The 14,125-nt window shown below is 34.7% G+C and overlaps 3 protein-coding genes across 4 annotated transcripts; 1 reads left to right on the forward strand and 2 right to left on the reverse strand.

Annotated features, from left to right (window-relative positions):
• The first annotated feature begins 3,644 nt into the window (after nucleotides 1–3,644).
• Nucleotides 3,645–7,921, forward strand: LOC139872053 (glycerophosphodiester phosphodiesterase GDPDL7-like). Its single transcript, XM_071859854.1, is given in 8 exon segments — nucleotides 3,645–3,936; nucleotides 4,003–4,115; nucleotides 4,511–5,018; nucleotides 5,431–5,751; nucleotides 5,834–5,970; nucleotides 6,526–6,700; nucleotides 6,703–7,002; nucleotides 7,543–7,921. Coding segments are annotated over 8 exon segments (2,073 nt in total). The 5' UTR covers nucleotides 3,645–3,719; the 3' UTR covers nucleotides 7,845–7,921.
• Nucleotides 7,922–8,284: 363 nt separating this feature from the next.
• Nucleotides 8,285–9,423, reverse strand: LOC139871394 (uncharacterized). Its single transcript, XM_071859109.1, has 2 exons — nucleotides 9,370–9,423; nucleotides 8,285–9,070 (listed from the first exon to the last, which is right to left on the reverse strand). The coding sequence occupies exons 1-2, from the start codon at nucleotides 9,421–9,423 to the stop codon at nucleotides 8,285–8,287; spliced, it is 840 nt and encodes a 279-aa protein (XP_071715210.1).
• LOC139872946 (VAMP-like protein YKT61) lies at nucleotides 9,170–10,947 on the reverse strand. Of its 2 annotated transcripts, none has more exons than XM_071860880.1 (7): nucleotides 10,832–10,947; nucleotides 10,435–10,639; nucleotides 10,182–10,279; nucleotides 9,972–10,076; nucleotides 9,807–9,872; nucleotides 9,619–9,705; nucleotides 9,170–9,485 (listed from the first exon to the last, which is right to left on the reverse strand). In XM_071860880.1, the coding sequence occupies exons 2-7, from the start codon at nucleotides 10,631–10,633 to the stop codon at nucleotides 9,435–9,437; spliced, it is 606 nt and encodes a 201-aa protein (XP_071716981.1). In that variant the 5' UTR covers nucleotides 10,634–10,639; nucleotides 10,832–10,947; the 3' UTR covers nucleotides 9,170–9,434. The 2 variants fall into 2 exon arrangements, with proteins under 2 accessions (XP_071716981.1, XP_071716982.1); XM_071860881.1 differs by having other exon boundaries at nucleotides 10,807–10,888.
• Nucleotides 10,948–14,125: the final 3,178 nt, after the last annotated feature.

The following is a 14,125-nucleotide window of genomic DNA, read 5'->3' on the forward strand; positions in this document are numbered from 1 at the left end:
TGTTGGAAAGTTTTTCTCCTTTTTAATGCTATTTATATTGATTTACAGTAGAAGTTTTTTAACTTATTTTTTAATCACGAAATTTTCAACTATTTTTGTTTGCCCTTGGACCTGACCCGTAACCTTTGGTAACCTATAGTTAGTTGGTCCACATGGGTTATTTTTAATTACATAGCTCATTTATTCTTCTAGCTCAAAAAAAATTGAAGAAAAAAATGGTCTCGAACTGACCTGACCCATTTGACCTGTTTGACCTGTTACCCAAACCAACCCAACCTGAACCGTTTGGACCCTTTTAAATTTTTTTACCGATTTGACCCATGACCCATTTCGACCCAAAACCATTTTGACCCGTTACCCAAAGCGACCCAACCTGACCTATTTGCCAGGTATATATATAACTATGTCATAATTAGATTCGTCCAAATTGAACTAATGCATCATAAAATGAATTAAGAAGTACAAGAGCAATTTACCCAGTATAGGCAAATATAATACAAACAGATGTGGAGAAATATATAAAATTAAAATAAACTATAACTAATTATTGAAGAAACAAACAATGATCTGTGTAAGAAACTGAGTAATATCACATAACTGATATTTGTCTAAGAACCCTAATTTCAAATATTGTGGGGAAGAATGAAGAATCTCACCTGACGAGAAATTAATAGAGATGAACCGATATTAGTTACGTTATTCAATCGTCGTATTCAATCAGAGCAAGCTTTCTTCATTATTATTCATGAATCGGCATAGAGATTTTTGATTTTGGAATCATAATACTCCGTAATACAAGTATAAACCAACAGGTAGCGGTAGCAAACGTGACAGTAAAACCAATTGGTTAAAGTAGAAAACTAATTGAACTGTCTTATGCTGGGGTATCTTTTTTTGTAAGCCCATTAAACCTATTAGGACATTGATTTAAAATAGGAGAAAACCCAATAGGTAAAAATACAAGGCCCATCATACCTAATAATCTCAATATGGGGTTGGATTTCCAGGCCTAGTTATATACAATGGACTTGTTGAATGTTGGAAAGTGTTTCTCCTTTTTAATGCTATTATGTTGATTTACAGTTGAAGTTTTTTTTAACTTATCTCTTAATCACGTAATTTTCAACTATTTTTATTTGCCCTTGGACCTAACCCGTAACCTTTGGTAACCTATAGTTAGTTGGTCCACATGGGTTATTTATAATTACATAGCTCATTTATTCTAATTTAAGACTTATAGCTAAAAAAAATTTGAAAAAAAAAATGGTCTCCAACTGACATGACCCATTTGACCTGTTTGACTTGTTAACTTATGACCTATTTGACCTATTACCAAAACCAACCCAACCTGAACCTTTGGACCCTTTTAAATTTTTTTACCCGTTTGACCTATGAACCCATTTTGACCCAAAACCATTTTGACCCGTTACTCAAACCGACCAAACCTGACCCATTTGCTAGGTATACATGTGAGGGTAAATTCGTTTTTACTCTTTTTATCATTAAAAACGAGGGACTACCAGCGCAAATAATTTATATATTTTTAATTTATAAATTTATCAAAATAAGAACACACATATATTTATTTATAAAATTTTTAAAAATATACATTAACATATCAGATTTATATCCCTCTCTCATCAGATTCATTCATTCATCATCTCTTTTCTATCTTCATCCTAAACTTCAACTAATCTTCACTACCAGATCAAATTATATCATCAATAACACCTCATCTCAACTTATAAATGGGTGATTGAGTTTTTAACTTTGATATGAGTTTTTTACTTTCATTTTGATTTTGATTTAATTTTTAGTTTTAATTTTGAGTTGTAGAAAAAAATATAGGAATGTGTTATGATAAAGATGAGAAGAATAAAAAGGGAAAGAAAATTGAGAAAGGATGAGAGAAATGATTGAAATGACTAAAATATCCTTACATGCTTTGCACATGGCCTAATTTAACGGAAATATTTGATGACCGTCAGTTGAATGGACGAAATCAGCAACAATTACAAACCAGGAGGACGAAATTCTTCAATAAAAAATCACATCAGCATTTTGACAAATTATGGTGCCCATTTTAGCAATTTTTGTCACAAAATAGTGGTAAAAAGTAAAAACTATATAAACGGTGCCATCTACAAAACTAGGGCTAGGGTTTAATCGAAAAAAATTAAGAAAAACTCAGACGACAACAACAATGGAAAATGAAGCAGCAAATGGGAATGGAAGTTTTTAAAGGGTTGTTACCCCCTTTTGCTGCTGATGATTTTTCACAATTAACCCTAATCAACAACCCTTTCAACTGCTACTTGAATCTGTCTCCTTGCTTTTCTGTGTTTATTTGGTGTAACGAAAAATTTACACTTACATAGATAAGCATGAACAGAAGCAGCATGCAGATAAACAGTTATAATAAGCGACAACAAACGTACCCAATATAAATGCATCCTTAACAATCGGCACATTCATTTGTGTTGTAATTGTAATTGTAATTGTAATTGTAATTGTAATTGTAATTGTAATTGTAATTGTAATTGTTATTGTTGTTGTTATGATTAAGAAGAAAAAAAAGATGATGATGATAATGATGATGATGATGCTGGTGGTGGTGATGTTATGATCATAGATTATTCTATTGCCATCCCCAAAACTATAAACCCTAATTTTGATCAAAACTATTGAGGCTGTGATGATGAATTAATGTATTATTATGTTGTTGTCGTCTGAGTAAATTGAGCGAAGATTGAGATGATCCGTATCTTGGCGGGGCAAATTCCGAGGGTTTCGAGGTTTGATTTATTGAATTTGAAACCTTGATTGAATTCGTGATATATGCAGCCATGGCGGTTTTTTATCCTCTTTTGCTTGATATTTCTGTTAGATCTGAGCCTCATTTTTAATTTTTCAATCTCTTTTAGAAATTGCTTACTTATATTGGTTTTTTAGATTTTGATAAGACTAATAATTAGTTTTCTGCATCATTAGTGAAACAAATACCAATTACTCCGTATTAATAAAGAAAAATCACTACAAGGCTATTAATTTATATCCATCTCCTATATGTGTCTTTTATTCGTGGATACAAATAACTATTACAGAGTTTATACTAATTTTTTTAAGATTTCCATTTTTTTCATTTCCCCTACAGGGTTTCTAATTTCCTGAAACTCAACAAGGGAAATATTTTAAATTAAAAGTTTGTTTTTTTTTTTTCTTCCTGTTTCTAATCGTTCTAACGCGAATGAATCAAATTGGTTGTACATAAGTTTGGCATTGTATGGTATAAAATCCTCGTTAAAATCTATCTCTTTCCTGTTTTTTCAATGAACGGGAAGAGACATGGTTCATAACATAACATTCTTTTGTATATACAAGTTATGATAAAGGAATTACTCTTTGGTTTCTTGTTAATTCATTCATGTTTCATCAAAATTGGTCATTCGGGCAATAGCAAACCTTCAAGACGATCACGGTTGCAACAAATGCCCAGACCTGGCCCTGGCCCAGATCCTGGTCCAGGCAAGAAATGGCTAACTTTGGACGGTAAAAATTCTATCTTTTTCTCACATGATATTAATCTTGTCATTATGTCATCCTATTTGATAAATAATGATGATATATGACTATACATAGGTGGGGAACCTTTGGTGATAGCACAAGGAGGGTTTCCGGGGCTATTTCCCGACTCATCCAGGGCGGGATATACAGCCGCTATGGCAATGGGTGTGCCCGGGACCCGCAAGTATTGTAATTTGCAACTAACAAAAGATAATCTAGGAGTTTGTCTACCTGACATAAAGCTTGATAATTGCACCAATGCGGCTACCAAGTTCCCAAAGCATCAACGAAAGTACAACGTTAATGGTCTTGACGTTGATGGGTGGTTCCCTATCGATTTTTCTATCGATGAGATTTTAAAGGAGATACGTCGTAAGTATCGTGGCTAAGCGTATGGAATGCAGTTGTAGATATTTGTGTACTAATGTTTTTTAACAGTGATACAGAATATTTTTTCAAGAGCGAGTGTTTTTGATTCTGTATACCCTCCATTGGCACCTGAGAGTGTTTTTGGCATGGACCCGAAAGGCTTACTATGGTTGAATGTTCAGGTGGGTTACGTGGGACCCATGTGATCTTATGGGCACTGTTGTAAAGGTTGACTGTGTCGGACGACCCGTGAGTTTGAGGTCTAGCCTGTTTACCCAAAAACACCTTAAAAGTCGGTCTAACACTAAAAAGTCGGGTCCGAGTCATTCAAAGTCAACGAAGTCAAAGTTAGGTAAAAAAATGTTTTATTTTTTAAATTAGACTTTTGTGTTTAATTTATTTGTTATTACTAAAAGTCAATGTTGCTCAAAGGCGGACTCGTCCCTGACTTGACTGACTCATCCCCTCCAAGATCCCGACTGACTCGTTCCGAATCGCGATTTTTACAACTTTGCATATTGGTCCCACGTTGAAAACTGTCTTTTTTTTTTTTTTTTTTTTTTTTTTTTTTTTGCAGAACAACGCGTTCTGGAGCTCAAATCGGTTAAATATGGTACGGTACATAGATGAATCGAGAGAGTTTTTTGTAGCTGATTACATCTCATCACCCGATATTGGTTTCTTGAAAGCCGTAGGAGCGAGCAAAACATTCGACAAGACAAAGACCAAACTCATCTTCCGATTCTTGACCCCCGTTGAGGTGGAGCCCACTTCTAAAGAAACGTATGGCACCCTTATAAAGAAGCTTGCAATGATCAAGACATTTGCATTTGGAGTTCTTGTCCCTAAAGACTATATTTGGCCCATTGGTAAAAATGGATATCTGCAGCCTGCAACAACGTTTGTAACCGATGCTCATAAAGAAGGCCTTGCAGTTTATGCTTCGGGTTTTGCATCTGATACATTTTCAAGCTACAATTATAGTTATGATCCCGCAGCTGAGTACTTGCAGTTTGTTGATAATTCACAATTTTCTGTCGATGGTGTTGTAACAGAATATCCTGGATCTGCTTCAAAAGCTATCGGTAAGTAGTGGAGTTACAGTATGCGAAGTGGATAATTAGTATGCCTAGCAAACGGGTCGGGTCGGGTTTGGTCAAGGATAAAATGGGTTTGGGTCGAGACGGGTCATGGGTTGAAATGGATTAAATGGGTCGAATGAGACACCACTAATTATTAATAAGTCAAAATTTGTTGACTTTTGGCACATGGGGCAAAATTAACCCAAAACACTTTTTATACAATATGTTTGAAATCTACACATTATATTTGGAGACTTTGGACCCTTCCAACTTATTTAGCATGGTTAATTACATCTTTTTAAAAAATTTATCATTGAAAGTTGTGCGCATTAGTCGAAGTTGTCACCTTTAGTGTTTTTTTTTTTTTTTTTTTTCAATTTTATAATCTAAACGTGTAAACCCCCTACTATTGTAGCATGCTTAGCTCAAGTTCCAAATACGAGCCCAAAGGTTGCAAACACATTGGTGATATCTCACAATGGAGCGAGTATCGATTACCCAGGGTGCACCGATCTTGCTTATAAGAAGGCTATCAACGATGGTGCTGACATCATCGATTGCAATGTCCAAATGACTGAAGATGGTGTCGCATTTTGTCTAGATTCAGTTGATTTATTAGGAAAAACTAATGCAGCAATGGCTTTTATGGACCGGTCAACTTCCATACCAGAAGTTCAACCAAAAAGCGGTGTTTTCACATTCGATGTCACGTGGACCGAGATCAAGTCCGTTAAACGTAAGTAGTTTTCTCTTTTATTGTAATCGAATCAAAATATGAACTTTTTTATTTTCTTTTACTTATTTTAACTTGGTTGTAGCGTTGATTCAAAACCCGTTTCAGTCTGCTGGATTGTTACGAAACCCCAAATCAAAACATGCCGGAAAGTTTCTAACTTTGTTAGAGTTTTTGGATCTTGCTAAGACGAATTCGTCAAGTATTCTCATTGGGATTCAAGTAAGTTTCACGTAATCCCAAAATTATTGGACCTTAAAGTTAACTTTCAGCTTATTGACATAATTACTGAGATAGTCCATGTGGTTTCACCCAAATTGCTGAGATAGTCCCTAGGCTTTTTGTTTATCTACTTGGTCCTCGTGGTGTTCAAAATGTTGCTGAGATAGTCCTTTTCAAAATGGTTTTCAAAATCTACTTGGACTATCTCAGTAACAAGGACTGTATCAGCAATATTTTAAAAACCACGAGGACAATTTCAAAATATCACGGATGGTCCATGTTGTTTGTATCAAAAATCACTGGGACCGTGGTCCTAGTACTTTTTTGTCATGGATGGTCCTTGTGGTTTGCATTTTGAATCATCGCTGGTCCTTGTGCATATCCACAAGGAAAATGCAAATCACAGGGACCATCGGTGACTCAAATGCAAATCACAAGGACCATTCTTGATTAAAAAAAACTACAAAGGACCACCGATGATTTCTTACACAAACCATATGGACCATTCTTGACATTATGCCTTTAGCTTTATTTATTTGATTCAATTGCATCCAGCATGCTGCGTACTTAGCATCGAAGAAAGGTCTCGACATTATAAGTACCGTCAACGATGCACTCAAGAAAGCAAATTTGAACCCAAAACAACAAGTTTTAATCCAATCTGACGATACATCGGTGCTCGCAACGATTAAAACATCAGCACCAAGTTACCAAAGAGTCTTGTTAGTGAACTGATTAGTGATGCACCGAAGCCTGTTATCGATGACATTAAGAAATATGCCGATGCAGTGAATGTGGGGAAGAAATCGATTGTTCAGGAGAGTAAGATATATTTTTCAACTGGGTCGACGAAAATTATCGAAGAGATGCATGCTGCAAATATCTTGGTGTACGTTTCGGGATTTTCAACTGAATCGTTAAGTATGATGCTTGATTTTTATAGTGATCCGTACACGGAGCTTGTCTCGTTCCTTGCAGAGGGTATCGATGGCGTTATCACTGATAACCCGAAAACCGCAAGCGCGTTTTTGAGTAAGTGACTAAAAATAAAGTACTTGTTTTAGTTTTGAGTAATGTTTTAAAAAAAACTCGTCAAAAGTCCGTCACGGGTTTTGGACTTTGTTGTATAAGTTGGCCGAGTCGGTCAACGCGTCGGTTTAGAGACTAGCCCGACACGACTGGCCCAAAAACGCCTTAAAAGTTGGTCAAAGTCGGGCAGACTCGGTCGGGTCTGAGTAGTCAAATTCAAAGTTAGATAAAAAAAATATATGTGTATTTTTTAAATTAGATTTTGCGCCACATATCTGTGTTTGAAATATTTATGTTTGAAATATTTATGTTTCATGTATGATATATTTGTGTGTAATAATGTATGTGTGTGTGTTTTATTTATTCATATATGTATTTATATTTATTTATTTATTCCTAAAAGTCAACGTTGGTCAATGCCCGACTTGTCCCCGACTCGACTGGCTTGTCACTCTAAGGTCTTGACTGACTCACAACTTTTACAACCCTGGTTTTGGATTCAGTTTATAAGATTTAAGATTTTGCTGACTAATGGTGTAACAGGGAGTCCATGTGTTGACGAAAAAAGTACGGCACCATTTGTTTTCCAACCAATTAAACCGGGGGATTATTTGGCTCAAGTTGAACCTGGAGTTTTGCCACCAGCGGCAGCACCAACTCCTCCACTTCAGGTGACGGATGTTATCGATCCGCCATTACCTCCGGTGAATGCTGCAGCACGCAAAGACGCATCGGGAAAAGGTGGTGATAATTCAAAATCTGAATGGAAGATTGATGTTCGTGTGGTGGTTATATCCTTATTGTTGATTGTGTTGGTTATTGTAGTTAGTTGTTGGTTCAGGTAAATATACTTGTATTGTATATGATATGAAGTTGAAGTTGATAGTTGTAATTGTACTGACAATTTTGGTAGATAAATGAAGTGTAGTAATTGTTTATCTTATTTTTCTTTATTAAACTTTTCTCATTTTCTGTTATATTATCTTTGCTATTTAACCAAAGCAAATATTACAGACAATGTAAAGTTACCATCCTGCAAAACACTATTTTCTTTTTTTTCTTTTTTTTTTAGGTGAAAGTGCATTATATTATATTACATAACAATTAACAATACAATACACGGGCAGGGCATGAACCTAACCCAAAACAACCAAAATACAACAATCACAAAGAAGAACACGAGCACCTTAAACCCATTAAGGCACCCAAAACACCTTGCTACCTTAGATCAAGCTTGTCCCATCTTTCATGACACGCTAACACTAAAGAGCAATACCCACTCAAACTAACAATTCCAGTTTATCTGCCAAATCTCTCCAGCCTGCTGCACACTCTTCGTGTGTTTGACTTTTAAAGTCAACAGTTTGACTTTGATAAATTCTTGAACTTTCATACTCAAACCTTGACTATCCCTTTTCATACCTTTGAAAATACGACTATTTCTTTCCTGCCAAATGTAATATACAATAGCTGCAATCACAATTCTATTTATAACACTCCATATCTGCTTTTTAAAAGGATACTTCTCCAAAACTTCAATAACAGAACCAATTTTATAAGATAAACCTTTGAATAACAGCTTAGTCTTCATGATTTCCCAAACTTTTCTGGAATATGAGCATTCAAAGAATAAATGAGCAACAGAATCAGGAACCTCATCACACAATGCACAACTATATGATTTGGATAAATTCCATTTACTCATTCTATCCTGTGTAGATAACCTATTCCAAATGGCCAACCATAGAATAAAGGCATGTTTTGGCACCATTTGACTGAACCATACAATATGATGCCAATCCTTAATAGCATTACTACACCTAAGATCACACCATACCTGCCCAGTAGAATAATTAACAATATCACCATTTCTTGTTACCCATTTAATCATATCCTCCCTATTCTGCAGCATAGGGACTTGGATCTGATCAAAGACAGGATATTTTAACTTCCATTCCTCTGGCCATTCATCACCATATATCTGCCTATATTCAGCAATAGAGATATTATCCTGAATTCTTACATTATATCTATCTCTTTTGTTAACAGTCAAGTATAATGGATCAAAACACTATTTTCCAATTGATCACAAATGCAAAATAAGTGTTCTTAACATCTTGCTTTTAAACGTAGATTTTAAGTCGTTAGTATTGCAAAATCACACAAGAAAGATGTACAATTACACATGTTGAACATTGCAGAAATCAGCAATGTATTATCATTATGACATGATCATAATATCTCTTGATTACAAGATAACATTTTGAATAACAAAGAAATTGAATCTAGATACATAAGAACGATAAGCATGAACACCAGCGTGCACCTTGTTGTATATTAAGAGCAAGCGTAGATCCAGGAATAAGTTACCTCCCAAAAGTTTGACGTTTTTAAGAATAGTTCATAACCATGGAAGGGGAACATAAATCGGTCTTTTACAATATAGTACAACATTGATTCGATTTCTTTGCCTGCTTGTAGAACATCTGTTTCATAATCAAACAATATTTTCATGTTATGTTCTTTTAACTATTTTGAGAACAAGTAACAACCTTGCAAACCAGATTTTGCATGAAAATAAGCAAATTTCATCCAATTTTAATGTGAAAAAATATGCACCTGTGAAGCTGCACTGAGATCTGAACTCTTCTCAACTAAACTGTCCAGCTTTTCACCTCGTTCAAGAACACTATCTATGGTTTTATGCTGTATATATAATAATACATTACAGTAAATAACAGAATGTTATGAACATTAATTTATAATGATTAAATTACAACAAATACTTATGTTGAATTGATACTTACAAGGATAATTTTGGTTTCATCCAACTCCCTTTGAATTTTCAATAGTTTGTCTGCCTGAGCAGGATCCTGTACCATCCAAAAAAAGACCCAAAATTATTTACTCAACTAGATCAAAGTCAGATACACTAAAATCGAAATATTAAGAGTAGAATTATTAAAACGTACCTGAAACCTGTTTAGCGCATCATTGAGATAAGGCCATTGATCAGTTTTATCTGCTTGTACACTCTTCCATGAATCACCATGCTTCTTCTGATATTCATCTATTACCTAATCAACATCAACATTTCATGTCAAACGAATCCGTTTAAGACTAATCCTGATCAACCAAATGATGCTAATTTCTCAAAATTTGTTATAAATATATGAATTTACCTGATTCAACACAGAAAATGCACTTCTAACTGGATAGTGATCATCCATAAATCCCACAACACATAGTCCATTTCGGTTATACGAATGCACCTTATACTCTGTCACCCATAAATTAATGCAATTAACTAACACAATAAACTATCTATCACAATATTCCATGATACCATATGAGTATCAGTCACAATTGTCTACGAATAATCGAATAATTGAAGCTTAAAATGGTTAAAAGAATTCAAGAAAAATAATGAATAACCTTCATGTTGAACAGAGTGGCGTTGATCAGGTGGCGTTCGTTTAGCGACGGTCCTACCAACAAACACAATGAACTGCCGTACGGTAACCCTTTGAAAATACCCAAAATGATTCACGTCCGTTGCGTTCGCTAGGATCAACGGATCCGACCCGTTTGGAATCGGGTGACATTTCAATACGAGTAATGCCGTGATCTTCATTTTCGTCTATTCAATCACATCACAATTCACAATTATATAATAATAACCACAAATCAGGAATTAGGAATTAGGGTTAGGTTTCTAACAAAAAAATTATTACTGTTGATTGTATGAATTGCGAAACAGAACATTAATTAACGGTTGTATATAGAATGAGTGTAGTAGATTATTACCTTTTTGATCGAATAAATTTCTTACCTTTTTTTGGTTTGTGAAGGATCAAGAGGAGTGTCGGGATCGAATTTTGGATTGAAGCTTAATACGGGTGATAAATAATTTTAGATTTAAGATTTAAATTGTATGTATAATCAATAGCAATGGCTACCGACCATAGTTGTTGATGTTCCCTCGCAAAAGAAACTTCCAAGCTGTCACTAAACATTTTGCTTAAGAATCGAGGTAATAATAATGATTAATTTGTTATAATTCAGTAGGCTTATAACTACCTTTAGTGGTTTGATTCTTGATGTTATAATTCAGTAGGCTTATAACTACCTTTAGTGGTTTGATTCTTGATGTTATAATTCAGTAGGCTTATAACTACCTTTAGTGATTTGATTCTTGATTTAGAATACTAATAATGAATTGTAAGAACAAAGATGATAATGGAGAGAAAGAAAGAAACACTTTGTAAGTGTGAGAAATGGTGCAAGTTTAATGCTTGCATTCATGAGTATTTATAGCCTAAAATCTCAATATAAAAATACATACTTTGTGTACCAAAATTGACTATATGTATACACCAAAATTGACTATCCATATCTATATTATTATTATTATTATAACACTCCCCCTTGGATAGCAATTTTATTTTGTTGAAGATCAACTATAAATTACTGCCTCGTTAAAAACCTTGCTAAAGAAAACCCAGTGGGAAAAAACTTTAGCTAAGGGAAAAAGAGTGCAGCATGGAGTTGACTCCCCCTCAAGTAGACATCGCTTCAGCTGTTACATCTTTTGAACATGTCTCATGCCAATGTTATGAACGTGTGTTCTGAAAATAGCAGTTGGAAGTGCTTTCGTGAAAAGATCAGCAGAGTTTTTGCTGGATTGAACATATCTCATTTCAATCTCGTTGTCCTTAATGAGATTTTGAGTGTATGAGAAGAATCTAGGAGGTATGTGTTTGGTTCGGTCACTTTTGATATACCCTTCTTTCATCTGTGCTATGCAAGCTGCATTATCTTCATAGATAATTGTTGGACTTTTATCGCGTTCTAGTCCACAAGAATCAGTAATGATTTGTGTCATTGATCTCAACCAAAAACATTCCCGAGTAGCTTCATGTAATGCAATCACTTCGGCATGATTTGACGATGTAGCAACAAGTGTTTGTTTTTGAGAACGCCATGATATTGCAGTACCTCCATTTAGGAATACATATCCAGTTTGAGATTTAGCTTTATGTGGATCAGATAAATAACCTGCATCTGCATAACCAACCAAATCTTGTTTTGATTCGTTAGAATAAAATAATCCTAAATCAGTAGTTCCTCGAAGGTATCGAAATATGTGTTTGATCCCATTCCAGTGTCTTTTGGTAGGAGCAGAGCTGAACCTTGCCAACAAATTAACTGCAAAAGAAATGTCAGGTCTTGTACAATTTGTAAGATACATAAGAGCTCCAATTGCACTAAGATATGGTACTTCTGGTCCAAGAATGTCTTCTTGATCTTCACATGGACGAAATGGATCAGCTTCAACATTGAGTGATCTAACAACCATAGGAGTACTTAATGGTTTTGCCTTGTCCATATTGAAACGTTTCAAAATCTTTTCAGTATATGTTGTTTGATGTACAAGTAAACCATTAGGCATATGCTCAATTTGTAAACCAAGGCAATACTTGGTTTTTCCGAGATCTTTCATTTCAAATTCTTTCTTTAGAAGTTGAATGGCTTCATGGATCTCTTTATTTGTACCTATGATGTTAAGATCATCAACATAAACAGCTATGATCACATATCCGGATGTTGTTTTCTTAATGAAAACACAAGGGCAAGTAAGATTATTTGTATACCCTTTGCTTATCAAGTAATCACTTAATCGGTTATACCACATACGTCCCGATTGTTTTAACCCATATAAAGATCTTTGTAATTTAATCGAATACATTTCTTTGGGTTTTGCATTTGATGCTTCTGGTACCTTAAATCCTTCAGGTATCTTCATATATATATCACTATCAAGTGATCCATATAGATAAGCAGTCACAACATCCATGAGATGCATTTCTAAATTTTTAGAAACTGCCAGGCTGATTAAGTATCTAAAAGTAATTGCATCCATAACAGGGGAATAAGTTTCTTCATAATCAATTCCTGGTCTTTGAGAAAAACCTTGAGCTACAAGTCTAGCTTTATACCTTGTAACTTCATTTTTCTCATTTCTTTTTCGGATAAAAATCCATCTGTATCCTACAGGTTTCACATCTTTAGGAGTGAGAATGATGGATCCGAAAACCTTTCTTTTATTGAGTGATTCTAATTCAGCTCGTATTGCTTCTTTCCATTGAGCCCAATCATGTCTATTTTGACATTCAACCATAGATGTTGGTTCTGGATCATCATCATTATTCATGATGTCATACGCAACATTAAATGAAAATTTCTCATCAAGATTTTTCATTTCATTTCGGTTCCATAATATTTTTGAATATGCATAATTGATTGCAATTTCTGTATTGACATCATCAATCTCCTCTGCAGTAGGAGTACTGATTTGTGGTTCTTCTTGAACACTTTCTTTTACTTCATTATCAGCTGATTTTCTTTTTCGAGGATTTTTATCCTTTGAACCAATTGGTCTTCCACGTTTCTGACGTGGCAAAGATTCATGAGTGACGTTATTGCCAGCTTTTGGAATTTCAATTCGAGCTGGAGTATTTACTGCTGGTATATATGATTTTGTCACCGTTTTTGTATCTGTAAATGCATCAGGCAATTGATTTGCAAGTTCTTGTATATGCATTATCTTTTGAACTTCTGTCTCGCATTCTTTTGTGCGAGGATCAAGATACTTTAATTGAGGTTCACACCATGAAACATCATTTTCTTTATTTTTCATTTCTCCCCCTAATCTAGGGAACAATGTTTCATTAAAATGACAATCAGCAAAACGTGCTGTAAAAACGTCACCTGTCATAGGTTCAATATACCTTAATATTGAAGATGTTTCATATCCAACATATATTCCCAACCTCCTTTGAGGACCCATTTTTGTACGTTGTGGTGTCGCAATTGGAACATACACTGCACAACCAAATGTTCTAAGATGGGAAATATTTGGCTCTTGACCAAAAGCAAGTTGTAGGGGGGAATATTTATGACTTGCACTTGGTCTGATGCGAATCAATGCAGCAGCATGTAAAATTGCATGACCCCATATAGATACAGGGAGTTTTGTTCTCATTATCAATGGTCTAGCGATTAACTGTAAACGTTTAATCAATGACTCGGCTAAACCATTTTGTGTATGCACATGAGCAACAGA

The sequence above is a fragment of the Rutidosis leptorrhynchoides genome, chromosome 10 (assembly GCF_046630445.1).
Source record: "Rutidosis leptorrhynchoides isolate AG116_Rl617_1_P2 chromosome 10, CSIRO_AGI_Rlap_v1, whole genome shotgun sequence".
NCBI lineage: Eukaryota > Viridiplantae > Streptophyta > Magnoliopsida > Asterales > Asteraceae > Rutidosis > Rutidosis leptorrhynchoides.

Bases quoted from the DNA above. Each gene is read 5' to 3' on its own strand.
- LOC139872946 (XM_071860880.1), bottom strand. From the start codon at position 10,633: ATGAAGATCACGGCATTACTCGTATTGAAATGTCACCCGATTCCAAAC. The intron at 10,280-10,434 runs GTTATTCATTAT...TATGGGTGACAG, and splicing joins CCACTCTGTTCAACATGAAG to AGTATAAGGTGCATTCGTAT. The intron at 9,486-9,618 runs GTGCATATTTTT...ATTATGAAACAG, and splicing joins ATCTCAGTGCAGCTTCACAG to ATGTTCTACAAGCAGGCAAA.
- LOC139871394 (XM_071859109.1), bottom strand. From the start codon at position 9,423: ATGTTCCCCTTCCATGGTTATGAACTATTCTTAAAAACGTCAAACTTT. The intron at 9,071-9,369 runs GTAACTTATTCC...ATTGGAAAATAG, and splicing joins AAACGTCAAACTTTTGGGAG to TGTTTTGATCCATTATACTT.